We start from the raw sequence: 26638 nt of genomic DNA, 5'->3' as shown, positions 1-26638 counted from the left end.
CAGAATTAACCAGTAGATGGTGCTCTTGAGCCAGTGAAGTAAATGTTCCTTTAGTCACTCACAGCATGAAAATGAGCCAAAGGAACAAAAGAAACTGTCTTTTTTTGTTCATGTGTTGCTTTCTTAATGCAATGTACAGATGACACATTATGGAATTGTATACTTGAAACCTATGTAGTTTTACTGACCAGTGTCGCCGCAATAAATTTATTAAAACATTTTTTAAAATAAAGAAACTGGCAGGTTCTTGCTGGATGCTTTAAAACTGTATAAAATTCAAGTGAATCAATAAAAATAATAAAGTGCCCCCATTAGGGCCTAAGACAAAGAGGGCCTGGGGGCTTGATAAGCCCCACATCTTCTCTAAGGCTTACAGAGTTCCAGCACTCCGCCGCATAAATATCCCTACCCTTAATCAGCTACAATGAAATGAAGTGAAGAAAAGTAATTTATATTTGAAGAAATGAAAAGTAATTTATATTCAGAAATTGTAAGACTGTCTTAACAGATGCCGATTCATGAAACAGAATATTACATCAACTTCCAAATATTTTATTATTCCAACTAAGCTGTCTTAAGAAGTTCCCTTAAAAGCTTCTGGGATGCCCATCCCTTTGCACCCTTCGTTAAGTGAAAAATAAGTTACTTTGGTACTCTGAGAAATTTAGCCCTGTGCCCTTAAATGTCAGAATTACTTAACTCCCCTTTCATTAACCAAACCACTAACAGCCTTCTGATTACAATGGGGCTGCCCCTGGCACATTCCTATAGGCGAAGTGTGAGGATAGCTAACCTTTATTATTCCTACAGTATATTTAGCTCTAAAATGACTTCAAGGTCATTCCACGGGATCTTTCATGCTCTTGGTTAATTCTATCACAGCCTTTTTGAACAGGAAAAATCTTCTAGTCTGTTATTTTAACCATCTGGTGGGACCACAGTGGTTTTGTATTCTAAATAGTGGTCAGAGATTCGCCTGACAACACGAAGATAAAGTAATTAATACTTTCTGGAGGAGATAGCATGAGATATTCAGAAATTCCTCGTTTTCAGGAATGAACCTGAGACAGAGGCTTGTGGCCTGTGACTACTGAAGAATGGTGCCATCTCTGGGAAACTCAAGTTCAGTCCCTCTGTTCTTACAGTAAATACTCTACAATGTGCTGTGATCATTTCGTACCAGTTACCTGCACCTGGTGATCAGGCAGGTCCATAGGGCAGAGCTTCCAAAACACACTCTGCTGTTGGAAAGGGGGCACAGCCTGGAGAGGGGAGGATACAAAAACCACAGGGGAACTCATGAAAAATGAGAACTTGGGAGATCTTGGAACCTCTGCCTCTGCCCAGGGGCATGTGCTTTGTCATCCACTTTGCAGAACTCTCTCTGAGATTCTATATCCTTCGCCAATGAAGAAACTTTGTCTTCTGGGTCTGTTGGAGGGCCTTTCTATCAACCACATGATGTACTGTTGTGACAACCGCACACAACTGGAAGGAAAACAAAAAACCCTCATTGAAACAGGTTTAACAAGGTGAAGAGAAGTGGATGCCCCATGTATGTGAAATATCCAAAGTTATGTCTGATTTTAGGAAAGCCCAGAAATCACACCAGCAGCCTGAGTTTGTGCCATGTTCCCACCCTGCCTACCTCAGAGTCAGCTCCACTAAAGGATGATTCCGCATGATCCTAAAACTGCTCCCCCGCTCCCACGGTTCGCACTTCTTTCCTCATTAGTGACAGCAGGGGAAAGAGCACATTTGTTTTAGCATTTCCATAAAAATCCTGAGGTTCGTTCTGATTGGAACAGCTGAGGACACGTGCCCACCCCAGATCCAAAGGCTGTTGCCAAAGACTAGCTCAGATGAGGTTGTAGGTGCCATCGCATATCGAGGCCAGAATTATTCTCTTGCAACAACCCAAACAGAAACCAAGGGCCATGTATGCCGGGAAGGCATCAAGTCCACAACAAAATGCATTTTCTCTTTCCTTCTGGTATTTGGTGTGAGACTAGTCCATATTTCATTTCAAAGTTGTACTTAAAATAGCGGAAAAACTGGAAGCAACTTTAATGTCCAACATGAAGTTAAATAATTCAAAGATGTCTTCTGTATAATAAAATACCATATAAACAGTTTTCAACCTCCTAAATCTCAGGACCCTATTATATCCTCAAAAATTATTAAGAACCCCAAAGAGCTTTTGTTAATGTAGGTAATAGCTATCAGTATTTACCATTTTTAGAAATTAAGACTGAGAAAAAATTAAAAACTATTAATTTGTTTAAAATTAGCAGTATTACATGTTAACATCAATACAGTTTTTGGAAACCCCACTCCCAATAGTGAGAAAAGGGACATCGTCGTCAGGTTTAACAGAAGTGTCTGGATTCTCAGATCTGCTTCTTCATTCAATCTGTTTCGATATGCTGTGTTGGCCAAAGTTTATGAAGAAAGTTTGATCTCAAACAGGTATGTGGTTAGAAAAAAAAGAAGTATTTTCATAACCTTTCCAGATAATTGAAGACATTCTTCTTTGAAACTATATCCAAACTGGACAACTGTTAGTTTCTTACTGTGCTATGTTAAAATCTTTTGGTCCACTGTGCACTCTGAATGGATCTTTTGCCCATGCATGAATTATAAGACATTAGAGGCCCGGTAAAACGAGATTCGTGCACAGGTGGGGTCCCTAGGCCTGGCCGGTAATCAGGACCATTCAGGTTCCCTGCCTCCCCCACTCCTCTTTCCCTCGCCGCCTGTGTCTGCCGCCACCCACCCCCAGTTCCCTGTCCCAGCCTGGGGCCTGGCCCTGATCGAGTGATCAGGACCTGCCAGCTGAGGGGAGGGACCAGGAGGGTGGCCAGCAGGCACCATTGGCAATCAGGGCCTGTGGACTAGGGGCAGCTCCTGTGTTGAGCGTCTGCCCCCTGGTGGTCAGTGCACATCATAGCAACCGGTCATTCCATTCTAACGGTCACTTAAACTCTTATATATGTAGATGTATTAATCATTCAGAAAATATTGGTTCTCTGAGTTATGCAGATCCTCTAAATCAGGGGTCCTCAAATTTTTTAAACAGGGGGCCAGTTCACTGTCCCTCAGACCATTGGAGGGCCGGACTATAGTTTAAAAAAAACTATGAACAAATTCCTGTGCACACTGCACATATCTTATTTTGAAATAAAAAAACAAAACGGCAAAAACACCCGCATGTAGCCCGCAGGCCGTAGTTTGAGGACGCCTGCTCTAAATGTTGCCAAAAATCAATAATGTTTAAAAAAATTAACCCTTTCCATCTCATTAGAAGAGTCTGTGTTATGGTATGGGAAGCTGTCAAACTCCTGGTAACAGACACAAGTTTTTCAAAATTATAAATTTCACTAGAACTCTCCAATTTTATCATTGGAGACAAATAATCAGCAGTTTTCCTTGAAGTGAGAGGATGACTTTGCTCAATTTTCAGGAAATGTCCACCGAACACCCACGTCTGACTAATCATAGTTTTCCGTCAGTCATTCTTTTCAATAAAAGTGGTGCTCCATGGGGACAAGCCCAACAGTCAAAGGAGTGCTTTTCCTGGAGATGACCATCACGCTTTGGCAGCGGGAGAGCTTTATGCATACCGGCATCTCATCACACGGAACACTGAAAAGGACTAAGAACTAATACAATCAACCATTCGGTACCATTGCCTTGCTTTGCACTAAAACAGCGGTCGCCAACCTTTTGGACCTCACGGACCACCGGTGGTCTGCGGACCACCGGTTGGTGATCGCTGCACTAAAATAGGTTTTACTCCCTATTACTTTGCACCCTCACTGCAAATATCAACATAATACAAAAGGCAGATAACATCTTGGTATTATGAAAATAGTTTTGGCTTTGAAGACCCCCTGAGAGGGTCTTAGGGACTCCAAACAGTCTGCAGACCACATTCAGAAAATTCCTGTACCACATAAAGCCACAAAACAGATTCTGTGGAAGATTATTCAATGGCAAAACTGTTCAAATAGAAATGATCAATAGAAAAGTGATTATATAAATTATAGGACAGAAGAGAATATTATGTTACTGTAAAAGAACAATGAGATCAATATGTACTGACATGGAAAGATCTTCATGATATATTAAGTACAAAAGTTTGTTGCAGAAAATTACTTATAGCATGACCTCATTAGTTTAAAAAAAAGACTATGTACAGATACAAATGCAAAAGCATGTAAATGCAGAAGAAATGACTAGAGAACCACATGTCATATATATGATAGAAGTTACCTTCTGGTAAAGGCTGGAAATGGCATGTGAGGAAACAGGACTGTGGGGACTTTCATGTTTTAAGTGTAGCTTGAATGCTTTACAAAAAAAATTCTTCCTTATATTATTCATGTAACATACTTACAAAAGAAGTGAATATAAAAAGTTATGGCAAATGTCATAAAAGGGGTTAACTGGTGGGACTATTGGTGATTTTTCTTTTTTTTGTTTTTCTAAAACAATCATGCATATATTTCTTCTTTATTAACAACAGTTATTTGTATTTACCAAAGTCAATTAAGGCCATATGATAAACTGCTTAAAGCTATATTAATTATGGTTTACCCAAATCAGAGTCAAGAGTATGGGTTTCAGATATTTAAGTTATATGTATGACATTAATAGATTTTAGAATCAAATTCTGACACCCTCAAAAAATAATGTTATTAAGTAAACGAAGGCTTAAAATAGATTTATATATACTCTTCATAACATTCAGTATAACATTTTTAAAGTTTATTATTTAAAAAATAATAGAAATTTTGTAGAAAATGAAGTTTTCTAATACAAATGGTCTCTTTTGTTATATTCTTTTTCCCTATTTACATGGAACCCAAAATGTTTCATTTTCACAGCTCTGGTCCATTTAACAACGTGTAGAGGAGTACTGTCTAAAGACAGTGAAGGCAATTTGTAAAATCAGTTTTCCTCATGTACAAGACAGAATCTGGGTAATACAGGAATGTTTTACATCACACACATTATCACCAGACAACTACTAATCTGTTATCTGTATCATATCACACAAATTACATTTTCCAAATATACTGCTGATATAAAATGATTAGAAAACCGGGCAATAACAATTTCTTAAAGCAATCTTAAAGGAAACTCAGCATTCTATGATGTACTCAGAAGACTCGATTTTATGGAAATTGCACAAGGCTGTTTTAAGATGACAGCTGATTAGTGAATAGATGAATTTTACTTTGAGATGAAATAATTTTTAAGCTTAAATATTATTTCCCACTCTTTTCAGAAATAAAATACAGCACCTCTCTTATAATACAGCAAAACAAACATAATTCTTCTGGCAGCTGCCATTTTAACTAAAAAGACCCTTCTTTTTTGTTTTGTCCATTGATTTCTTGCTAGTAACAGCTAAAGTCTCATTTCCTTTGGCAAACCACTCAGGTAATTTTCTCTGTGAGGTTTCGGATGAAGTCTATAAGAAAGAAACAGAAAAGGAAATTTTTACTGTTGAAAATGTATCAGAAACAAAACTAACATAGATTACTAAATATACAGCCATTACCCTTCCTTTGCCAAATAAAACAAAATAGTGAAATCTATACAATTTATTTCTGGATCAAAAAGTAAATAAAGAGATACAAGATCACTATATCATTGCTTTAGGCAATTTACTTGCCATCCTGTGGTGTATGCTTAACACTCAAGTACAGACACTCACTTGGGAAGGAAAAAAGTAGGTATCATTTCAGGTCTAGGTCCCACAGTGTATGTGCTTTGGGGTGACCAAAATGGCGAATTTAATGCTCTGAGGAATATATCTGCTTGGGTACATGTGTGCACAAACACGCATGCACACACCCAGTTATATTAGGCATCTGAAAAGCATGTAACTTCTACACGTACAATGGTAGACGGAGTAGAAGAATGGTTCAGTCACCTTCAGTCTCTTGCAGAGTTACTGAGACATAGAAGATACTCAAATATATTTGCTGAATAAATTTAAATTTTTTTTCATTTCATAGACTTTTGAGAATCTGCTAAAAACCAGAAATCCACTTCTGAGAAGAAGGGGGAAAAAAGAAGACAAACGTATCCATGTACAATACTTTGCACAATTTTAGGGGCCCATGCACCAAATGAAGCCTCAGAATCCTAAAATTCCCTGAAGAAAAATTGTTTTAAGAACCAAAGACAGTGATTGTGCACTAAACAATCCACACATGAAAAAAGTAAGTTTTAAGTAGGTAAGTGTTCCATAAGCCTAAAATTGTATTTATCTGTGTTATCTTAGTTTGAGGACATGACAGAGAAATATCCTACCATTGGTACACTGTGGAATCCGGCAGAGTTAGTTTAGTTATCAGAACTATTTGAAGGACTTTATGATATGGTGGCCTCATCTCAGTTATAATGTCTGCTAGCCAAAGGTACAAAAGTATGATTTATTCCATTTAAAAAATGAAGACTATACCTATATATTGTACATTATACATTAACAGCTTACTATTTTATTATGTTTTCTATGTTTAAAAAATGGTTTCTAAATATTTAAGGATGGTGGTGGGGGGAGTAAAAGATACTTGGCAAAAAAACTCTAAAGCCTATATTTAAAAAGGTAAAAACTGCTCTGGCTGGTATGGCTCAATTGGTTGGAGTGTCATCCCGTACACCAAAAGGCTGTGGATTCAATTCCCAGTCAGGGCACATACCCAGGTCTCGGGTTCGATCTCCAATTGGGTAGTGTGAGGGAAGCAACTGATTGATGTTTCTCTCTCACATCAATGATTCTCTCTCCCTCTCCCTCTCCCTCTCCCTCTCCCTCTCCCTTTCTCTCTCTAAAAATCAATAAAGGTCATATCCTCAGGTGAGGATAAAATAAATATATAAGTAAAAATGAAAATAGTAAAATCTGTTAGCTGTTCCAACTTAATTAAAGAAATCAAGTGTAGAAGAAAGGACTATTCACATTTTTGCAAAAGCTAAAAGTAAAATAAAAATAAAAAAGCTGTTTAATATAGTACCTTTTCTCCTGAGCACTTATTTCCTCACAGGGAAGAGATAACCAGGAGAAGAGATTATTAGATTTACTATAATGTTTGCCTTACAGATAATAAATATTAGGGATATAAAGTAGCACAGATAAAAGGCTTTGGGTAGACATAAAATTGGCACAGAAATATTTATTATTCCCAAAATACCTTACTATCAACATCCCTTGTAGCTACAGACAACTACAGTTGCTTACAATTAGAGTTAGGCCCCTGAGTGCATTTAGAAGAAGAACAGTTAAGATTATAACAAAGCCAAACACTAAAACATAGCATGAAATCTAGGAGGAAAAAACCTGAAGTCTTGTTGTAGCCAAATACCATGGGATAAGCAGGAACTTTGAACCCAGACAGAACTAGTTTAAGTTCTCATGGAGTCACTTTGCTAAATGAATGACCTTATGAATGTTCTTTAAGCCTCTATTTCTTCACACAGAAATGAGAATAACAGTACATAACTTTACTAGATTATTTGGAGAATAAAGTGAGAATAAATGCAAAACATCAAAAGACATTCTGATTTATTCATGACACTCATTAATTGGTAGCTAATATTTGAAGTCTTTTATCTTCTGTAACATTTCCGTAGAATATGATCTTCAGCATTTTTTCTGTAAGTATAATAATAATTTCATTTCAACGAGAAAAAGAGGAAGCTTGCTTACACTGTTTGTATCTTTTGAGTCTCAACAATAAGTATCTGGGGAAATTTTAATTATGAAGTCTAGCTCACCTACCAGAAACAATGTCTGTCAGAGATGACTTCCTTCAACAGTAGAAGACTAAACTTCCCAGCAATCATAATTACATTTAAAGGTGACATTTACATCTTCTTGATACTCTAAATTCTATTAACAAACTATTATCATTAAGTTGAGCATACAAAACATTAACTCATCTGCTGATTTTATGTGCACATGTATATATAAGCAAATAGAGAAATATCTATATTTGTATTTCAATTCATATAAAACAAAGATATATCTAAACATATTAGTTATCAAGCCTAATATATTTGTCACAAAAACTATTTCACTAATCAATTTTACCTGTAACTGAGAATCTGTAAATAAATCTTCTATTTCTGGATCACTGGATGGCTGACTCCAAGAAGTTAGTGCATTTCTGTGACTCTTCTCCTGCAGAGAACAATCACAGGATATTTCCCATCAATCTTTAACATTTTTATGGCATACAAAATAGTTACAGCATGCACTATTTTCTTAAAAAACACTATGCCTAACAAAGTAAAGCTTAAGAAAATTCTTACTGAAATACTGCCATTTGTGACAACATGGATGGATCTTGAGAATATCATGCTAAGTGAAATAAGTCAGATGGAAAAAGTCAAGAACTATATAATTTCACTCGTATATGGGATGTAAAATTGAAAGCAACAAACGAACAAACAAGACAAACAAAAACTCATGGACACAGGCAACAGTATGGTGGTTACAGAGGGACACGGGGGAGGGATGTAATAGTGGGTAAAGGGGGTCAAATATATGGTGATGGAAGGAGATTTGACTTTAGGTTGTGAAAACACAATAAATATATAGACGATGTATTATAGAATTGTACTCTTAAAACCTATATAATTTTATTAGCCAATGTCACCCCCAATAAATTTAATTTAAAAAGAAAATTATTATTCTGAGGTATTGAATTTTAACAATGATTGTAGTAATATTACTTATGAGGCATTTTTATGAGTATCTTAAAATAGTTTGCAAATAATATTGTATATTTTAATTTATAATGAAACTCAGTGGCAGGGCAGGAAATTCTCTCTGTCTCTCTCTCTCTCTGTCTCTCTGTCTCTCTCTCGTCTCTTCTGGAAGTTCTCTCTCTCTCTCTCTTTCTCTCTCTCTCTCTCTCTCTCTCTCTCTCTCTCGGTCTGTCTCTCTGTCTCTCTCTTCTGGAATTCAGGAAAAATAAGAAGGAAAAAAGTGATGCAGGAGGAGAGGGTGCTAGGAAGATGCTAGAAACAGTAGCATAGTATTTTAAATTTCTCTGAATCCCAGCACTAAATCAGATAGAACTAGATATGAAAAACAAAAATTCATCGTCTACTTTTACAATAAAGAAAGCTGAAAGGTATCCTCAGGAAACCGAAGCTGTACCATGTGAAGACAAGCCATAGACCTGCCTAGTACAGCCTCTGTATGGGAGAAAGCAGAGGCAAGCAGCGAGATGCCTGAGAACAGGAGAACCCCAGTCTACTGGAAAGCAAGCAGATGAACAGAGAACAGCATCTGAAAGTGGGAGGGCTTTTGCGGGTGGCCGAAAGGGGTCCACAGTAGCCCTTGGAGTGGCTACAGCAGCTGGCTCCTGAGAACACTCCTGACCAGGCAAGGCTGCCTTCCCGGAGAAGGCCCCACACGCACGGGAACTGCAGGGGTGAACTAAAAACCAAGCAGGACAGGCCTCGCAGAGACACAGGGAAGACAAAGCCCAGGTGAAAGTGGCAGAGGAGGGTGCTCCCTAAGCCAAGTTTCCACATTTTGAACATTACACAAGAACAACAGAAGGGACTGCTCTGTGAACCTGGAAAACTATCCTGAGCCATGCCTTCTTTTGAAAGTGCAGGAACATTCATTTCACATGACAATGAGCAACAGAAAAGTATTACGGTCATATCCCAGACACCAGAAAGACTTTCTAAGACACAGAATAAAACTTCTCAAAATGAGCTGAAAAACATTAAGAAAATAATTCAAAACTTGAAAGAACTTCATAAATCAGAAAAACTCAAAACTGAGTGAAGAAGAGCTCAAGAGAGAATTAGAAATGAGAAGTAAAATTTAAGAAAAGTTTCCTGAAATAAACAAAATCTTAAAAACTATCAGAAAACTTCCTGAAATAAAATATTTACATATTTAAAGAACCCACTGTGTACCTCTGTATATTAATTCACAGCTACCACATACCAAGACATAATCTTCCTCCTTTAAACATAGGCACGACTGGGCCTCTATCTTAACAACAATCACAACAGTTGTAAATTTAACAATGCACCAACTAAAAAAAAAACTAAATCTTGTCCTGACATTATTCTCTATCAGAAGCCTCAGAATTATAAGAAGAAATACACGAAGGGATACAACCAAGTCAGCAGAGACAATGAATATTAATATTTGAAAGACCCTGAAACTAGAACTCTGATAGACAGTATTGGAGTAGTTTTCCATAGCAGGAGGTAGATGAAAGAAAAAATACTTTGGCTGGCTCACTCACCTCTTAATCTACTTCCCAGCCCCCAAACGGGGGAAAAAAAAGGCTAAATCTACCCTCCGCCCCCCGCAAAGTCTCCCCACTCTGTTCTTAGTACCTGATGTTATTTCAATAGAGGAAAACCAAAATGCTGATGTGTGGTTAAAATAATACTTTATATAAATGTATTTCAATATTCAAGAAAATTACACTTTTTTTTCTGTATTGATAAGTAGAAGTTGGAGAAAAATAAGGTCTTAGGCACCTGGTATAGATTTCAGAAATAATAGACTGGCATAGAAGCCAAATTTCACTAATATCACCCAACCTATACTTTCGCCTATAAATATCACCTTAGAACTGAAATGGAGCTCCTAATTCTCCAATATAAATATTAGTAACCACCTACAACCATGCTGAATTTATCATCTAGGAACTAAAATAATTTTTAGTTAATTATTAGTTTTCACAAACACACATGGAGTCCTGTAATTTTCGACCTGGAAGATACTGAAGGCCAAACTTTCAAATGTATACCATCATCTAATAGAGTCAAATTGCCAAAGAATTTTTCTCACACCAGACACAGAGAAATAATTTTCAAAGCATTTGTTTTAAATAAAATGTGCCACCTAAAATAATACTAAATTCATGGTCTTTCTCTGATTATGCAAAAAGTGCCCTGGCATACGCTCAGGACTAGGAACCATAATTATCCTGTACCTGAGCTGATGAATGAGAGAATGAAACACACACCAGTTTGGGAGGCATTTATACTAGAATTTGTTTTCATTTTCATTAATCACATAAACTGTCATATGCTTAAAGCCAGTATTAATTACCTATAAAAGATAATTTCCAGGCTATATAATATGAGGTAGAGAAAAAAATTTAATTTAATACTCTACACAATAAGCTAAAAAAAAAGGACTATATTCACCTTTTGTCATGTAAGAAATCACTTTTCTCAGCTCAGAGTGATGAAAAGCAATGGAAACAGAGCACACAGATTTAAAAAGTAACCTTATATCAGAATTTATGACAGTTTAAAAAACATAGCATTCAAGTGTTAGAATATGCAAATTGAACAAACTGATATTTTATGAAAATTCGTCATATAATTAACACCTTGGTATCAGGGCCTACTTCTTCCTTGCTTCTCTTAGGACTTGAACAGCTCGCTTCAGAGTTGGGAAAACATCTCTTTTTGTTGGAATCACATGAAGGTTGGCATAACAGTCTGTTGTCACAATCTTTTTCCAGGATTTCAATTGCCATATGGATAAGGTACGTGTCAATGTTTTCAGGAACAAACATTCTAATGAGTTTAATTTTATGCAACTCTGTAAAAGATGAAAAAAATAAGATTTAAAAATAAAATACACAGAACATTTTCGAAAACCCATGAGCTGGAAATAGTGAAATATTTTGGAGGGGAAAAAGGAGGAGGGTGGCCAAAGAAAATGTTCCTCTTTCAAATGCCACCAGTCCTACAGAACAGAAATGGGGTGAAATGTGTCCCTTACTCCTGCACCACCTACACCCTCTACCTCCAAGATCCAAAATCCGGGCAGTGTCATGGACGCTGCATAAATTATGTTTCACACTGTCTGGGAATAAAGGCCACCATTCCCAGAATTGTTTCTAAAGGAATTATGTATGCTTCAAATTCCAAATATCAGTTACAAGTTAATGTGCTGAAAATAATTTATTCTTAAAATAGAAGCTAACCATACCTGTAAATAAGATGCCAATAAAATGATCCTTTCAATCGATTTGGTAGCATAACAAAACACCTGAATTATTTAAAATGCACATTAGTAACTAAATTAGTTTCCTGGAAAAGGTGTATCTTATTTTCAGAATCAAGAAATTTTTAATTTTTGTAATTCAACAGAACTGATTCAGACTGTGTCAGTCTCTTCACACCTTTACAAATTATGTAGCAATGCCTTACAGACCACTATTGATGTTTCAAGGACTTCCTTCCAACATCACATTCCTCTGCAATTCTCCAGCTTAGAGCCTATTCCCTCCTCTTCCTGTGATTTATAAAACTGGTATCACACATTTCTGACACCCAATTCAAATTAACAGCCAGACACCAAGTATTTTTAAATGACACTCTGAAAAGGTGGTCTTTAAATTACTACAGTTTGCAGGTTTATATTCTCCTTCCTTCCAAAGTTCGTATCTTGCTACCCCAGGACAGGACTTCCCAAATAAAGTCAGGAAGAGAAGGTAACACAGCTAATACATATTAGGATAGTGGTCTATCTAATTATTTGGCTTATACTGTTTCTAACTTTAAAGCTTTAAAATGTAAAACTGATGCTAATCACAACCTTGGAAATATAAGATTACCTCTAAATGTAAGAAAATCAGCAATCTGACTATAATATCTATCAACCAAACTAAAATTTTATTTGTCTCTTCGTCATGTCATGCTAATACCACTGAAATTCTGCCAATCTTACTACTTCATCATTTTTAAAATCATCTTCTTTTGTATTTATCTATCACAATTTACTTAGAGTTCTCTTCCATTTGTCTTCAATTTTGCTTTGGAAAAAAAATAGTTCTGATGAACATTATATTACAAATATCTTTCCAACTTTCTAGAATCTCAGAAGTGGGGTTGCTAGTTCAAAAGTTGTAACCTTTGATACATATTGCCAAACTACCTCTGTTAACTCTGTTGTCAATACCAAACTACTAGCCACAGTTATTGAGCACTTGGAATATGGCTAATATGGCTGATGAACTCAAATTTTTAATTTTAAGTAATTCTAATGCAAGTATGCAGCCCTCAAGTGTCATAAGAAAGCAATTCATCAATAACTGATTTCTCTATTCAGAAGCGTGGAATCTTATTTTACAGCGATGAGAAACTGTTATTTTATAACTTTTTCATTAAAAGCTTGATTGAAAGCCAAAAATTAAATTAAATTTAAAACTGATATTTTTAAATATGTTTGGAACAAACTGGGTATCTTCATTTACTTTATTCAAATGTGAATTTTATCAAAGCTTTATACAGACTAAATATTTAAAATTAAAATTTAGCATCAGAATTGAGATATATTATGAATATAAAATACCTACCTGATTTCAGAGGCTTAGTACAAAAAAACCTCATTAACAATTTTTATATTCATTATATGTTGAAATGACAGCATTTTTAATATATTGGGTTAATTAAATCATATTATTAAATTAATTACATCTATTTATTTTTACTTTTTAAATGTGGCTACCAGAAAATTTAAAATTACATATTTGGCTCATGTTATATTTCCTTTTGGATAGTGCTGCTCTAGAAAATGCATTCCAATTTTCCCATACCCTAGCCAACTAATACACTACATTGTACTAAATTTTCTTCTGTGGATATTTAAATATTCAATAAACATGCCTCCGTTTCACTTAGAAAGAAAGGAACTCCTACCATTTGCAACAACATGGATGGACCTGGACCATTATGCTAAGTGAAATAAGTCAGTCAGAGAAAGATAAATATTACATGGTCTCACTCATTTGTGGAACATAATGAACAACATAAACTGATGAACAAAAACAGATCCAGAGACAGAGAAACATCGATCAGACTGTCAAACCTCAGAGGAAAGGCAGGGGAGGGTGGGGGGAAGGGAGAGAGATCAACCAAAGGACTTGTATGCTTGCATATGAGCCTAACCAATGGACACAGACACTAGGGGGGTGAGGGCACGACGGGGATTGGGGGGGCAATGGGGGGATAAGGACACATATGTAATACCTTAATCAATAAAGAATTTTTTAAAAAGCTATTAGATCATGAAAAATAAATAAATAAATATTGAATAAACAAACTATACTAGTATATCCTTAGTCTCATCATACTATAAATGTAAAATGTAGAAACCATTTTGGGGGATACAGCGACACAATCTTGTACGATCATATCATTATTGGCTAAATGAATTATTTTAAAAAGAAAAAATAAGGTATTTTATTCCATTTGAAACTATTTCTAAAATAAGAATGTCTCTTTTTTCATAAATTATATATAAACATTTGCCTATGGAATTAAACTATTAGTGATTTAATAAACATACAGGTGTTATACTGTACTTAGAATATAATTTCAAGATATAATTAGAAAATTTATATATTTACCTACTCATTTCTTACAAGTACTCTTTATAATTTTTATCTTAAAGTCATCCTACAATATACATATGCAAATAAGTAGCATCTAGCTGTAAAGATGCATATTATTCTGCCCTAATTTTCCCAGCAGCTAAGTGTTAAAAATATCTACTGGAGAGTGAAATAATAAGCACTGGCTGCACTCCTTCGTTGCTTTAAAAGAGATCATATTACCCCTGCTTTTGTTGCAGGTCCCTGGGAAGCCAGCCCTAATTTCCAAGCACATGCACATAAAAAATGGGAGAATGAAATTATTCAAAATATTATCCAGGTACCTCATTAAATGTCTTGCTTAATTTATTATTAAGCATAGTTAGAATCTCAACTCCATAAAAGCAGCAGCTTAAAATTATATAAACATGATAAAACTAAAAGAATAACAAGGTATAGAATTCATTTAAAATATTAAGTTAGAAAGACAAAAATCTACATAGCAAATTAGATGTAATTTATCAATTCAATACTCTATTTTTAGGTATAAGATTATACCATAATAAAATATAGAAAATTCTCAATTCAGGATTGTATAAAATTTAAATGCCAATCAAACTTGTTCATTAAAATACCAAATTATAAAATATGGCTACAGTTAAATAAAAGATCAAAATAACATCTCTGAATAATTAACATACTATGTATATCCTCATTTCTTATAATTTATAACACATTTTCCAATAAAAGAACAAATAGTTTTTATCAAGGAAAAACAAGATTTCAAAAGTAAAATCTCACACTGATAAATGATATCTTACAGACTATAAAAGTACAATCAAAGGTAATAAAATTTAGAGTCCATGTTTCTTGCAATCTCAACTTAGGCTTTGGCAGTAAACTACAATAATATACTTTTTTATATTATATGTACAACCTACATATGGTATATTGACAGAAAAATGAAACGTGTTCAAAAGTATTCTGCACTGTTCTTTGGAATTTCACTTTAATATTTATCTGAATGAAAATTTATTTGCAATAAGTATACAATGGTAAAGACAAATGTTTTTTTGTTTTTTTGTTTTAAATATATTTTATTGATTTTTTACAAAGAGGAAGAGAGAGGGATAGAGAGTTAGAAACATCGATGAGAGAGAGACATCGATCAGCTGCCTCCTGCACAACCCCCACTGGGGATGTGCCCGCAACCAAGGTACATGCCCTTGACCGGAATCGAACCTGGGACCTTTCAGTCCGCAGGCCGACGCTCTATCCACTGAGACAAACCGGTTTTGGCAAGACAAATGTTTTAACTACTGTCACAGTCACTAATGATTACAAATATTTTTCTCATGTCCCTAATATTTGTTGAATCAGGTTGTGCAATTATAGAGAATTTTCCATGTTTATACATCTGCTGGATTTTAATATTTCTTAATTTTAAAAGTTATAAGAAAATTGAAAATTTTAAACTCAGAATGTAGAGGGTCCTAGATAGAGGATATTTAAAGATAAAAGATATACAAATATAATAGACCAAATATAATTAAGTATATTTATTTTACTCATCAATTAGAGGTTTATAAACCCAAATCCTCTACCAGGATTAGAAACTGCTTATTTCTTTCTTTCAAAGAGTTGGCAGCACAACTTTGACATGGTCTAGTAAAAAGGAAAGCTTGCTCTGTCATTAACTTTGACGAGAATGTAAAACAATTTGCAATCCTCTAGGCCTCAAATTCCTATCTCTGCAACAGGATGCCAGTAGGAAAATGAAAATATAATGATTTCCAATTTCCTTTCCAAATAAAAAATTCAACAACTTTACAACTATATGATTTAGAAAGCAAATTAGCAGCCCCTCTATTCTTCTCCACAGCCGAATAAAATAGATGTTGCCAAAACTTCACTGAATAATAGAATCTTAAATCTCCCATTTTCCCCTGTCCATAGTATTGAAACTTCCCTTCTGGTATACCTATTAACTTCATATTTTTTAATTAGCTTCTAAAATAATAATCACAAAGTAATAATTAAAGTAATCACAAAGGGTATATTTAAGAAGCCACCAAATCTTGCCATCTACTTCTTCATCATGATATTCCCCATTACTGCTTATAATACCTAATACAATATAAATGCTATGCAAATAGTTGGTATACTGTATTGTTTACAAATCAACTTTCTGGAATTTTTTTTTCCCCCAAATATTTTCGATCCGCAGTTAGTTGAATCCATGGGTATAAACCAGAGGATCCAGAGGGCAAACTACTTACCAAGTGCCAGAGCATTCTGGGCAGTATCTAACTATTTCTCACCACTCTGTAACAAAGGCATATTCTCCCTCCCTGTTTGAGAGGAGGAAACTGAGGCTTGGGGAGATTGGGTAATTTGCCCAAAGTACCATAGCTCTGAAATGGTGGAGCCAAGACCTGAATCAGAGCAGCTATTACGGGAGCCTTTGCTCTTCCCAGTGGTCGGCAAACCGTGGCTTGCGAGCCACATGCAGCTCTTTGGCCCCTTGAGTGTGGCTCTTCCACAAAATACCACGTGCGGGCGCACACGTACAGTGCGATTGAAACTTCGTGGCCCATGCGCAGAAGTGGGTTTTCGGCCTGGGCGAGTCTATTTTGAAGAAGTGGCGTTAGAACACTCAAGGGGCCAAAGAGCCGCATGTGGCTCGCGAGCTGCGGTTTGCCGACCACTGTCCTAGGATTTAAGGTAGGCAGCTAAATGATTGCAAACATGATTGTCAACAGGAAAAATCTGCCAATTCCAACAGCTCATCAAAGACACTCATTTCTCTGAGTCCTGAGAGAGAGGCCCTTAATACACTTGAAGTCTCATTGCCAGGATTAGAAATTGCATATTTTTTTCTTCTAAGTAGTTGGCAGCACAAGTTTAGTGTGATAGTAAAAAAGAAAAACTTTAGTTCCCTGGATTTTACTTAGATGACACTGCCCAAACCTGCCTGTGTCCCTCCTTACCCTATGCTTCCACAGTTGGCCAATGGAAGGGATGGAGGTGTTCTTTCTTAGACCTTCAGTCAAGTCTTGCTCAGCCTAGAATTAATACTGCCTTTTAAGGGGACCTGAATGTCTTTGTTCTGATCAATTTAATATTGATTGTGCTTTTAAAGGATGATCTTACCCCTCTCTTTTCCAAATGTTGGGGGGGGGGGAGGGAGGGGGTTGTATAGTTATTCCCAAGTGGGAAAGAATTTGAGATAATAAAAAGTTATTTGCACGGCAGCCATATGCCCACTGCTCTGTCCTAACAGTCTGAATAAATTGATCAGATTTATTGAGTTATTAACACACCAGTTTATATTTGTACATTTAGGAGGGAAAATCCTCTAATGTACCTCGTCCTATTTAAAAACGTCTGCAGGGCAAGCAGAGTGAGCACAGCTGAGGTTCTGCAGCAAAGTGAGAAGAGGAAACCCCCCTACAAAGGCCTAGCGAACTTGGTCCATCCTTCAAGATCCCACTGACTGTAATGAGTAGAACGGCTACTTAAGTGAAACCAATGACAAGGAAACAGAAAGATTTAGGGAAAAACTGGGAGTAAGTTTTGGGGAATGAATATAGAAAAAAACTGGGTATTTTTCCCCCCAAGTGATGAGGTAGAAATCAGGAAAGAATGAAAGTGCACCATTTCAGGATTGGTGTGTATGTTGTCATCTGAAGCTGAAAAGAAACACATGAATTTCTCTGACTCAGGCTTTCCTCTGAGCGATAATGGGAAGACTGTTTTTCTAACACAATAAAAAACCTTACAAAAGTAAAACTTTCATAGTAGCATGAAGAGTTGATGCTAAACTGAAAAATATTAGTGGATTGCTTGTTTACTTCATCTGGGTTCGATGACTCAAGTCATTAAGGCTGCAGACCAGGGTGGTGGTTATCACCTGAGTTGATGGGAGGGTTTCGGATAACATCAGTAATAATCTTCTGAACCTCTGGAGTCAGGCCTGCTCGCTCCATATCGACTGGGTAGCCAGCTTTCACCGCTTGGGATAAGTGTATGCCAACTGCTGCGAGAGGCAGAATCCTGTTCTCAGCTACACTCTTCTAGAGAAACAGCAGCAAAACAACCAGTCAGTTTTTTCAAGTTTCCACTGTACTGTATGAAAACAAAATGTCCAAAACCTTCGGGTAATAAATGTTCACTGAGAAATAAACAATGTACTCAACCTTCACTTTATAATAATCAATTTCTTTAAAACTACCTACATTAGAGAACTCCACAGATTCTACTTTTTACAATTATTATACTGAAGACAACATAATCATCCAGCATTAGCTAAGAAATCAATCCTCATCTCTCCGTAATTATTCACTTTAAAACCTATTAGTGGCAGAGAGCACTATGTTAAGTCTAAAAGCTGCCACAACCATTGAAAATATAGTAAACTGTAATCTAATGTTCTAATACTTGAAATAATATATCATGTGCCTAGAATTGAATTAAACAATTGTGTTAAAATTGAAGATACTGTTACATATTTCTGTAGCTTTTACACAACTGTAGCTCCAAATTCATTTAAGATTATGTATTAGATATAATATTCTTTTAAACACTCCAAGAGTTTATCACTCGGCTCTAAATTAATTCATAATACTCTCTTTTAATACAACCTGAAAGTCTGAATTTGGATTGGATTTTGTGTAAATGTTGACACTTTCATAGAAAAAGAGCCTTTAAAGAAATAATTTCATCCTTCAAAGGTAGGTTTTAAATTACTTTCATTAAATGTCTACCCTTTTCTACTAGACAGTGTAACCATGTGTGCATATCAGGGTTACTTGATACCAGGCATCAAATTACCTAAAACTAATTGCATTATTGCTTCTGATTAATTAGTCCTTAGGCATGTTTAATTTTGTAGTTAACTGGCAAGACCGTCTTAGACTCCTGGGAGGTAGAGATAATTACACCATGATATTACACAATAATATACAACCAAATAACAGCAAACGACATAAATGAAGATATGCTACTCTTCACATTTTTAATCATGAATATATAATATGAAACATAAAACCTCATATCATGGATGAGTATTAGCATGCACTTTATTCAGAAAATTTGAAGGCTATACCAAATTTTCTTAGAAACTATATTCAGTTATATCATGCATATATGGTCAAATTATGTAATATAAATATATTTAACATGTACATTTAAGTTACTATTTAAGAGGCAGAACTTTAATTTCTATTTATCATGTAATGTGTTTCAAAAATAGTACACTGGAATTATTTGGCTTCTTGTGTAATGGATTCTGTACTTTTAATTAAGGAACCTGACTATCAAATTAGAACATCTATTAAGTAATTAAGACAAGCTATGAATTATTTATTCTTATTTATATTAGACCTTAACCAGAATAAAAAGTGTATAATGTGGCCTAGTGGATGAAGACACAGAAGAGGAAAACCAGGCATTGGACCAATCAATTTATGGTCAGAGAGAATAGGAATTCAAATTAGTAAAACCTAGCTGGAAGCCTCATTCTATCTTTATTCCACTAAGATAAACTCTCTATTTTGTACAGAATGAGGCAAAAGTAGGTTTATAGTTACTCATATGGAAAATAATACAATAATTAATATATAATAATACAAGAATAAACTCTGTTTCATGTACTCACAACCATAAGCCTACTTTTGCCCACACCATTTATTAAAAAAGTACTCAATAGTCTTAAGGATTTATGCCAGAACAGTGAGGACACATTAAGTGTGGCTATTTTTCACAGTAGCTTTTTTTCACTGAGCCAAACTGGCTAGGGCTACACAGTAGCTTTTTTTCAAAGAGCATCAGGCATGGTTAAAAAATAGAACAGAACTAAAGGATATAGAGTGAACAGCAAGTTTGGTGAATATACAAGTACGTACATATTTATATGTTTGTTTTTCACATTGCTCTGCATATTCCTTTTTTTTTTTAACTTAATGTATCTTGGAGGTTATTTGTTATCAATACATATGGCTGATAGTTTCTAAACTATTAATCCAATTTTTAAAAAACAGTCTTGCAATATGGCTGCTCTAATATCCCTGAGCTATAAATGTGTTTATCAGTACCTCAGATATAATCGCTATAAGATAATCATGGCCAACCTATACTTGCTGTTTTTAGTCAATTGACAGAGGTAGGCTTAACAGAAAAAGAAAATGTCATTCTTTTCTAAAATTAAATACAAAATGAAACAATGGAAAATATTATAGGATTAGAAGAAATTACTCCGTCACAACTTTAATACTGAAAAGCTGATAAAACATGTTTAGATAAATTTAAAAATTCCCTCTAACATGAATGTAATACTTACCAAAGACATCTTCTTTTCTTGGAATAAAGAATACGTGATAGCCGTAGAAGGTGGGAGGGAGCATTTTTTGTCTTTTGCCACCAGGCTTTTCTTCTGTTCTTCTTGAGGATTTGTACTTGAAAAGAGATCTGTCTACAAAAGTTTAAAAGTAGCACAAATGGTGAATAATAATATCAAAATAATGACAGAAAGAATATCAATATGATCAGTAGGGCTTAGGGGATAAAAATAACACAAATAAAACCTACAAAGAACAGCAAAAAATTCCCTTTTTATGAGGAGCTCAAAAAAGGTGTTTGGTGTTATTTTTTACTTATTAATTTTAAAAGGAAAAATAAAGCTAGAGGGAATCAAATATTTGTAATAATAAATATGGCTGTAGAACTAGAAATTCCTAGTCTTTTCTTTAGCCAATAAGAGGAAAGAAAAAATGAACTATAATGAGGACCATTCTGCCTTTAAATATTAAGTTCCCAAGCCCCCTGGAAGTGAATGTTAAATGAATAAATAAAAATAATTAATATTCAAATTTAGGAACTATAACCACAAAATCTGCTAACATATCTTTTAAAAATATATATATTTTATTGATTTTTTACAGAGAGGAAGGGAGAGGGATAGAGAGTTAGAAACATCGATGGGAGAGAAACATTGATCAGCTGCCTCCTGCACACCTCCTACTGGGGATGTGCCCGCAACCAATGTACATGCGCTTGACCAGAATCGAACCTGGGACCCTTCAGTCCGCAGGCCAATGCTCTATCCACGGAGCCAAACCAGTTAGGGCGTGCATGCCGTGCTAACATATCTTAAAGAAAATTTCTCATTAACTACATACAGTACATATAGTTAAAAAAAATACATATAAACTGTGGCTCTTGAAGCATTATGTAAATTCTTAAATATGATTCATTAAGACATTTAAAAGAAAAAAGGGAGAAAGGGTTAAAAAAATAAAATTAATGAAGAAATACTAGGATTTTTTTAAAGCCTGAAGAAAGTAAAAGCCAAGTAATAGTTATGATAGAATTAGTAGATGATATAGGATTAACATCGATATATCAATAGTTTTCCTCCAAAATGTCAACTTTACCTTCCAAAACGTAAGAACCAATACTAAATTAAAATAATTAAATCCAACAGAACTTGGCTTGCTGTAGCCCACACTAGTCCCTTGCTATCCTAAACAAAAAGGGAGTCTGCAGATTAGTTCACAGATACCTGGGACAACTGCAGCTTGGCGAACAACACCCTAAGACCTAAGGTCCGGGTTGTTTCCAGGCACCACTAGGCTTTCAAAGGACATATTACATATTTCACTAAATGAAATTAAAGTGTTTCCATCTGAGACCTTAACACAGTCAGAATTGGCCATAAGTTTCTAGAAATGACTGAAATCAAACTCCATTAGCCAGATTCTTCAGGATTACAGGGTAGTCTCCACTTGCAGGCAACCATGGGACACCCCTATATGAAGGTCTTAGAAATGTGATCACTGGGAGTTATACTGGCAAATACATAAAGATGTTAAGATATATGGAACAAAATCATGCTACCATCTGTAAATGTGTGACTAAACCTGTTTGGGAACATCAGCAAATTAATACAAGAGTAATAATCTCAAGAAGATAGGGCTAGAATGTGATTCTAATATGCAAAAAATCTAATCAAATCATGCTCTATATAAAAGATTATGTGAACAGAGAACAATCAATTATGAAAACGTAAGTAGGAAAGGCAGAAAAACAAAATTAGGCAATGCCTATCCAAGTGCTGTTCAGATGAGAAGCAGCCTTGGCTAACTAGATTTGAATATTAAAGTTCCTTTGGCAAGAAGTGTGTAAGAATGCCTCATCCTGCCTTTGCTGCTGAGAGACTATTTAAGACACTCTCAGTGTTTCCCTTGTTAGATTCCAGGCTCGCTAAACAACTTCAAATAAGCCAGCTTCTAAAGAAGGGAGCACACCCGTTGGGTCAAGTGAAATTTTCCAGTTGTATTTCTCACTATAAATCAATGAATTTGCATTCTAATATATACACTTATCTATCCTATCTAATAAAAGAGTAATATGCAAATTGACCATCACTCCAACACACAAGATGGCCGCCCCCATGTGGTCAAAGATGGCTGCCCCCATGTGGTCAAAGATGGCTGCCCCCATGTGGACACAAGATGGCCGCCACAAGATGGCCTGCAGGGGAGGGCAGTTGTGGTCAGTTAGGGGTGACCAGGCCAGCAGAGGAGGGCAGTTGGGGAAGACCAGGCCTGCAGGGGAGGGCAGTTGGGGGGACCAGGCCTTCAGGGGTGGGCAGTTGGGGGAGACCAGGCCTGCAGGGGAGGGCAGTTGGGGGGGACCAGGCCTGCAGGGGAGGGCAGTTGGGGGGGACCAGGCCTGCAGGGGAGGGCAGTTGGAGGGGACCAGGCCTCCAGGGGAGGACAGTTGTAGGCAATCAGGCCAGCAGGGAGGGCAGTTAGGGGTGACCAGGCCAGCAGGAGAGGACAGTTGGGGGGGACCAGGCCTGCAGGGGAGGACAGTAGGGTGGGGGTGGGACCCAGGCCTGCACGGGATGGCAGTTAGGGGTGACTGGGCCAGCAAGGGAGGGCAGTTGGGGGTGACCAGGCCTGCAGGGGAGGACAGATAGGGGCAACCAGACTGGCAGGGGAGGGCAGTTAGAGGTGACCAGGCCCTCAGGGGAGGGCAGTTAGGGGCAGTCGGGCCGGCCAGGGAGCAGTTAGGCGTCGATCAGGCTGGCAGAAGAGTTGTTAGGGGGTGATCGGGCTGGCAGGCAGAAGTGGTTAGGGGCAATCAGGCAGAGGCAGGTGAGTGGTTGGGAGCCAGCAGTCTTGGATTGTGAGAGGGATGTCTGACCACCCATTTAGGCCTGATCCCGGTGAGATCGGGCCTAAACGGGCGGTCGGACATCCTTCAAGTGGTCCCAGATTGGAGAGGGTACAGGCTAGGCTGAGGGACACCACCCGCCCCCCCCATGCACGAATTTCGTGCACCAGGCCTCTAGTCCTATCTATAAAACAGTAATATGCAAATCATCACTCCGCTACACTCACAAGCCACGCCCACCGGCCACGCCCACCGGCCAATCAGAAAGGGAATATGCAAATACACCTAACCAAGATGGCTGCAGCCTCGGAGAGCAGTTGTTGGAACTGGGATATTGGAGCCGAAGATCAGAGGGGAAGATCAGAGCCAGCAGGGGTCCCCCACAGGTGATCAGAGCCAGCTGGGGTCCCCTGCAGGCGATCGGAGCCAGCTGGGGGTCCCTGCCCAGGGCCCAAGCCTCAAACAGAAGCTTGAGGCCTTGGCCTTGGATGGAGCGGGGGGATAGAGCCAGCTGGGGGTCCTGCCCAGAGGCCAAGCCTCTGCCAGAGGCTTGCGGCCTTGGCCGCTGGGGCGGAGCCTGGCAATCAGAGCAAGCTGGGGTCCCCTGTGGGCGATCGGAGCCAGCTGGGGGTCCCTGCCCAGAGCCCAAGCCTAGAGGCTTGCAGCCTTGGCCGTGGGTGGAGCCGGGCGATAGAGCCAGCTGTGGGTGTCTGTGGGCAATTGGAACCAGCTGGGGGTCCCTGCCCAAGGCCTGAGCCTCAAACAGAGGCTTTCGGCCTTGGCTAGGGGTAGAGCAGGGCGATCAGAGCCAGCTGGGGGTCCCTGCCCAGGGCTGGAGGCTTTAGGCCTTGGCAGGGGTGGAGCCGGAGATCACAGGAGATAGGTGTGAACTACAGAGGAAATACCTTTTCTGACCACTCATTGGCTAAGCTCCCTGTATGCCACTGGTAATATTCTTAGTAACTTGGGTATAAGAATCCAAAAAAGTGATCTAGGGCTTTTCCACCACACTCCTGGAGAAAAAAATGAAGGTCCGCTGCTGGAGGGCTAAGAAATATCATAACCTGCCCTACACGGTTTGGCTCAGTGGATAATGTCTAGGTTTGCCAACCGCAGAGTCCAGGTTAGATTCTGATCAAGGGCATGTACCTAAGTTGCAGGCTCCTCCCTGGCTGGGGCCCAGGTCAGGGCTCAGGAAGGAGGCAAGCAATCTAAGTATTCCTCTCACTTTGATGTTTCTCTCTGTCTTTCCCTTTCTCTTTAACATTCTCTAAAAGTCAATGGAAACATATACTCAGGTGAGGATAAAAAAAAAAAAGAAAGAAATGTCATCCTATCTAATAAAAGAGTACTATGCAGATTGATCATCACTGCAACACACAATATAGCTGCCCCCATGTGGTCAAAGATCCTGCCCCCATGTTGACACAAGATGGCAACCACAAGATGGCCAGCAGGAGAGGGCAGTTGGGAGGCACCCGGCCTGCAAGGGAGGGCAGTTGAGAAGGACCAGGCCTGCAAGGGAGGGCAGTTGAGAAGGACCAGGCCTGCAAGGGAGGGCAGTTGGAGGTGATCAACCCTGCAGGAGAGGGCAGTTAGGGGTAATCAGGCCGGCAGAGGAGGGAAGTTGGGGGCAAACAGGCTGGCAGCAGAGTGGTTAGGGGGTGATCAGGCTGGCAGGCAGAAGCGGTTAGGGGCAATCAGGAAGGCAGGCAGGCAAGCAGTTGGGAGCCAGCAGTCCTGGATTGTGAGAGGGATGTCCGACTGCCCGTTTAGGCCCGATCCCAGGGATCGGGCCTAAACGGGCAGTCGGACATCCGTTGAGGGGTCCCAGATTGCAGAGGGTACAGGCTGGGCTGAGGGACAACCCCCCTCTGTGCACGAATTTCGTGCACCGGGCCTCTAGTATATATATAAAAGCCTAAGTGACCGAACAACTGAACGACCGGTTGACCGATCACTATGATGTACACTGACCACTAGGGGGCAGACACTCAATGCAGGAACTGCCCCCTGGTGATCAGTATGCTCCCACAGCCAACCTTCCGCAGCCCCTCCCCCTAGCCAACCTCCCATAGCCCCGATTGGACCCAATCGCTAGCCAGACCAAGGGACCCCACCCATGCACAAATTCGTGCACTGGGCCTCTAGTATTTACACATAAAACCAAGTTCACAAAGAAGAATAATGCAAATATACTCCCCAAAACACAACTATTTTGTGACAAGACATTAGACTTTTAAGATTGCATGAATGAGGACTGAAACCCTCGCCTAGACCATGGCAAATGCCACAGTGTGGACAGCCAGCTAGGCTTCCCCAGAAAATATGTACTCTGTCTTGATACATGTTTTCTAAAATCTGCTATACACAGCTATTCTGAAGCTTTAAAATAGAAACAGAAATATATAACACCTGCCTGTTTTATTTAGGTGTATTATATGTTCAGAACACCAAATGAATACCCCTAGGCTTATTTGATCGGAATTATCCTTTGTGTTAATGTTAGAATACAGCCTTGATATTCTTCTGAAATATGCAAAGTAAAATGCCAAAAAGATTTGGAAAACATATTTTTTTGCCTTAGGTCAGATAATGCAAATTCTAAAATTAGGCACCATATATATGATGATGTCATATAGATGAAAAGATCAAACAGAAACATTTCTATTTTTCACCAAGGAATAAACCAATATTCAACTACTATAATTTTTAATTAAAATTCCTAAATGATAGGATATAAATACAAAAATTACATTTTTCCCAAATAAAAGCTCATAAATATATTTCCTCATGTATCTATAGGTAATATAATGAACCACAAAGATAAATAACCTTATCAAAATGATTCCAACATTATTCAACAAGGGACTAGGATCTTTAACTTTTTTAATTAGTTTGTTACAGGTATCATTATGACTATAGTATGCAGTTTCAATCTACTTTTTATGTATAGTTAAAAAAAGTAGTTGTCTCTTTTTAGGATTTTTTAAGTAGCTGCCAACTATGAATTCATCTTTGGAGGAGCTAGACATTTTTAAAACATTATAATTCTCATAAAATGTATT

At 37.7% G+C, this 26638-nt stretch overlaps 1 protein-coding gene across 4 annotated transcripts in view; it reads right to left on the bottom strand.

The window, feature by feature from the left end:
* Positions 1–4270: 4270 nt before the first annotated feature.
* The window catches only part of WRN (WRN RecQ like helicase), a 120276-nt gene continuing 97908 nt past the window's right edge, over positions 4271–26638 (bottom strand). For 2 of the 4 annotated variants that reach the window (XM_079779549.1, XM_079779550.1), the window contains exons 31-35: positions 20731–20862; positions 18304–18466; positions 11397–11611; positions 8105–8194; positions 4272–5479 (exon numbers count right to left, since the gene is read on the bottom strand). In XM_079779549.1, coding sequence (XP_079635675.1) covers positions 5360–5479; positions 8105–8194; positions 11397–11611; positions 18304–18466; positions 20731–20862 — 720 coding nt within the window. In that variant the 3' untranslated portion in view covers positions 4272–5359. Of the gene's footprint in view, positions 5480–8104; positions 8195–11394; positions 11612–18303; positions 18467–20730; positions 20863–26638 lie in introns of all 4 variants that reach the window. The other 2 variants (XR_013813901.1, XM_079779551.1) reach the window with 2 other exon arrangements.

This window comes from Cnephaeus nilssonii (genome assembly GCF_951640355.1).
Source record: "Cnephaeus nilssonii genome assembly, chromosome: 8".
Taxonomy (NCBI): Eukaryota; Metazoa; Chordata; class Mammalia; order Chiroptera; family Vespertilionidae; genus Cnephaeus; species Cnephaeus nilssonii.
This window is presented reverse-complemented; position numbering and strand designations above follow the sequence as displayed.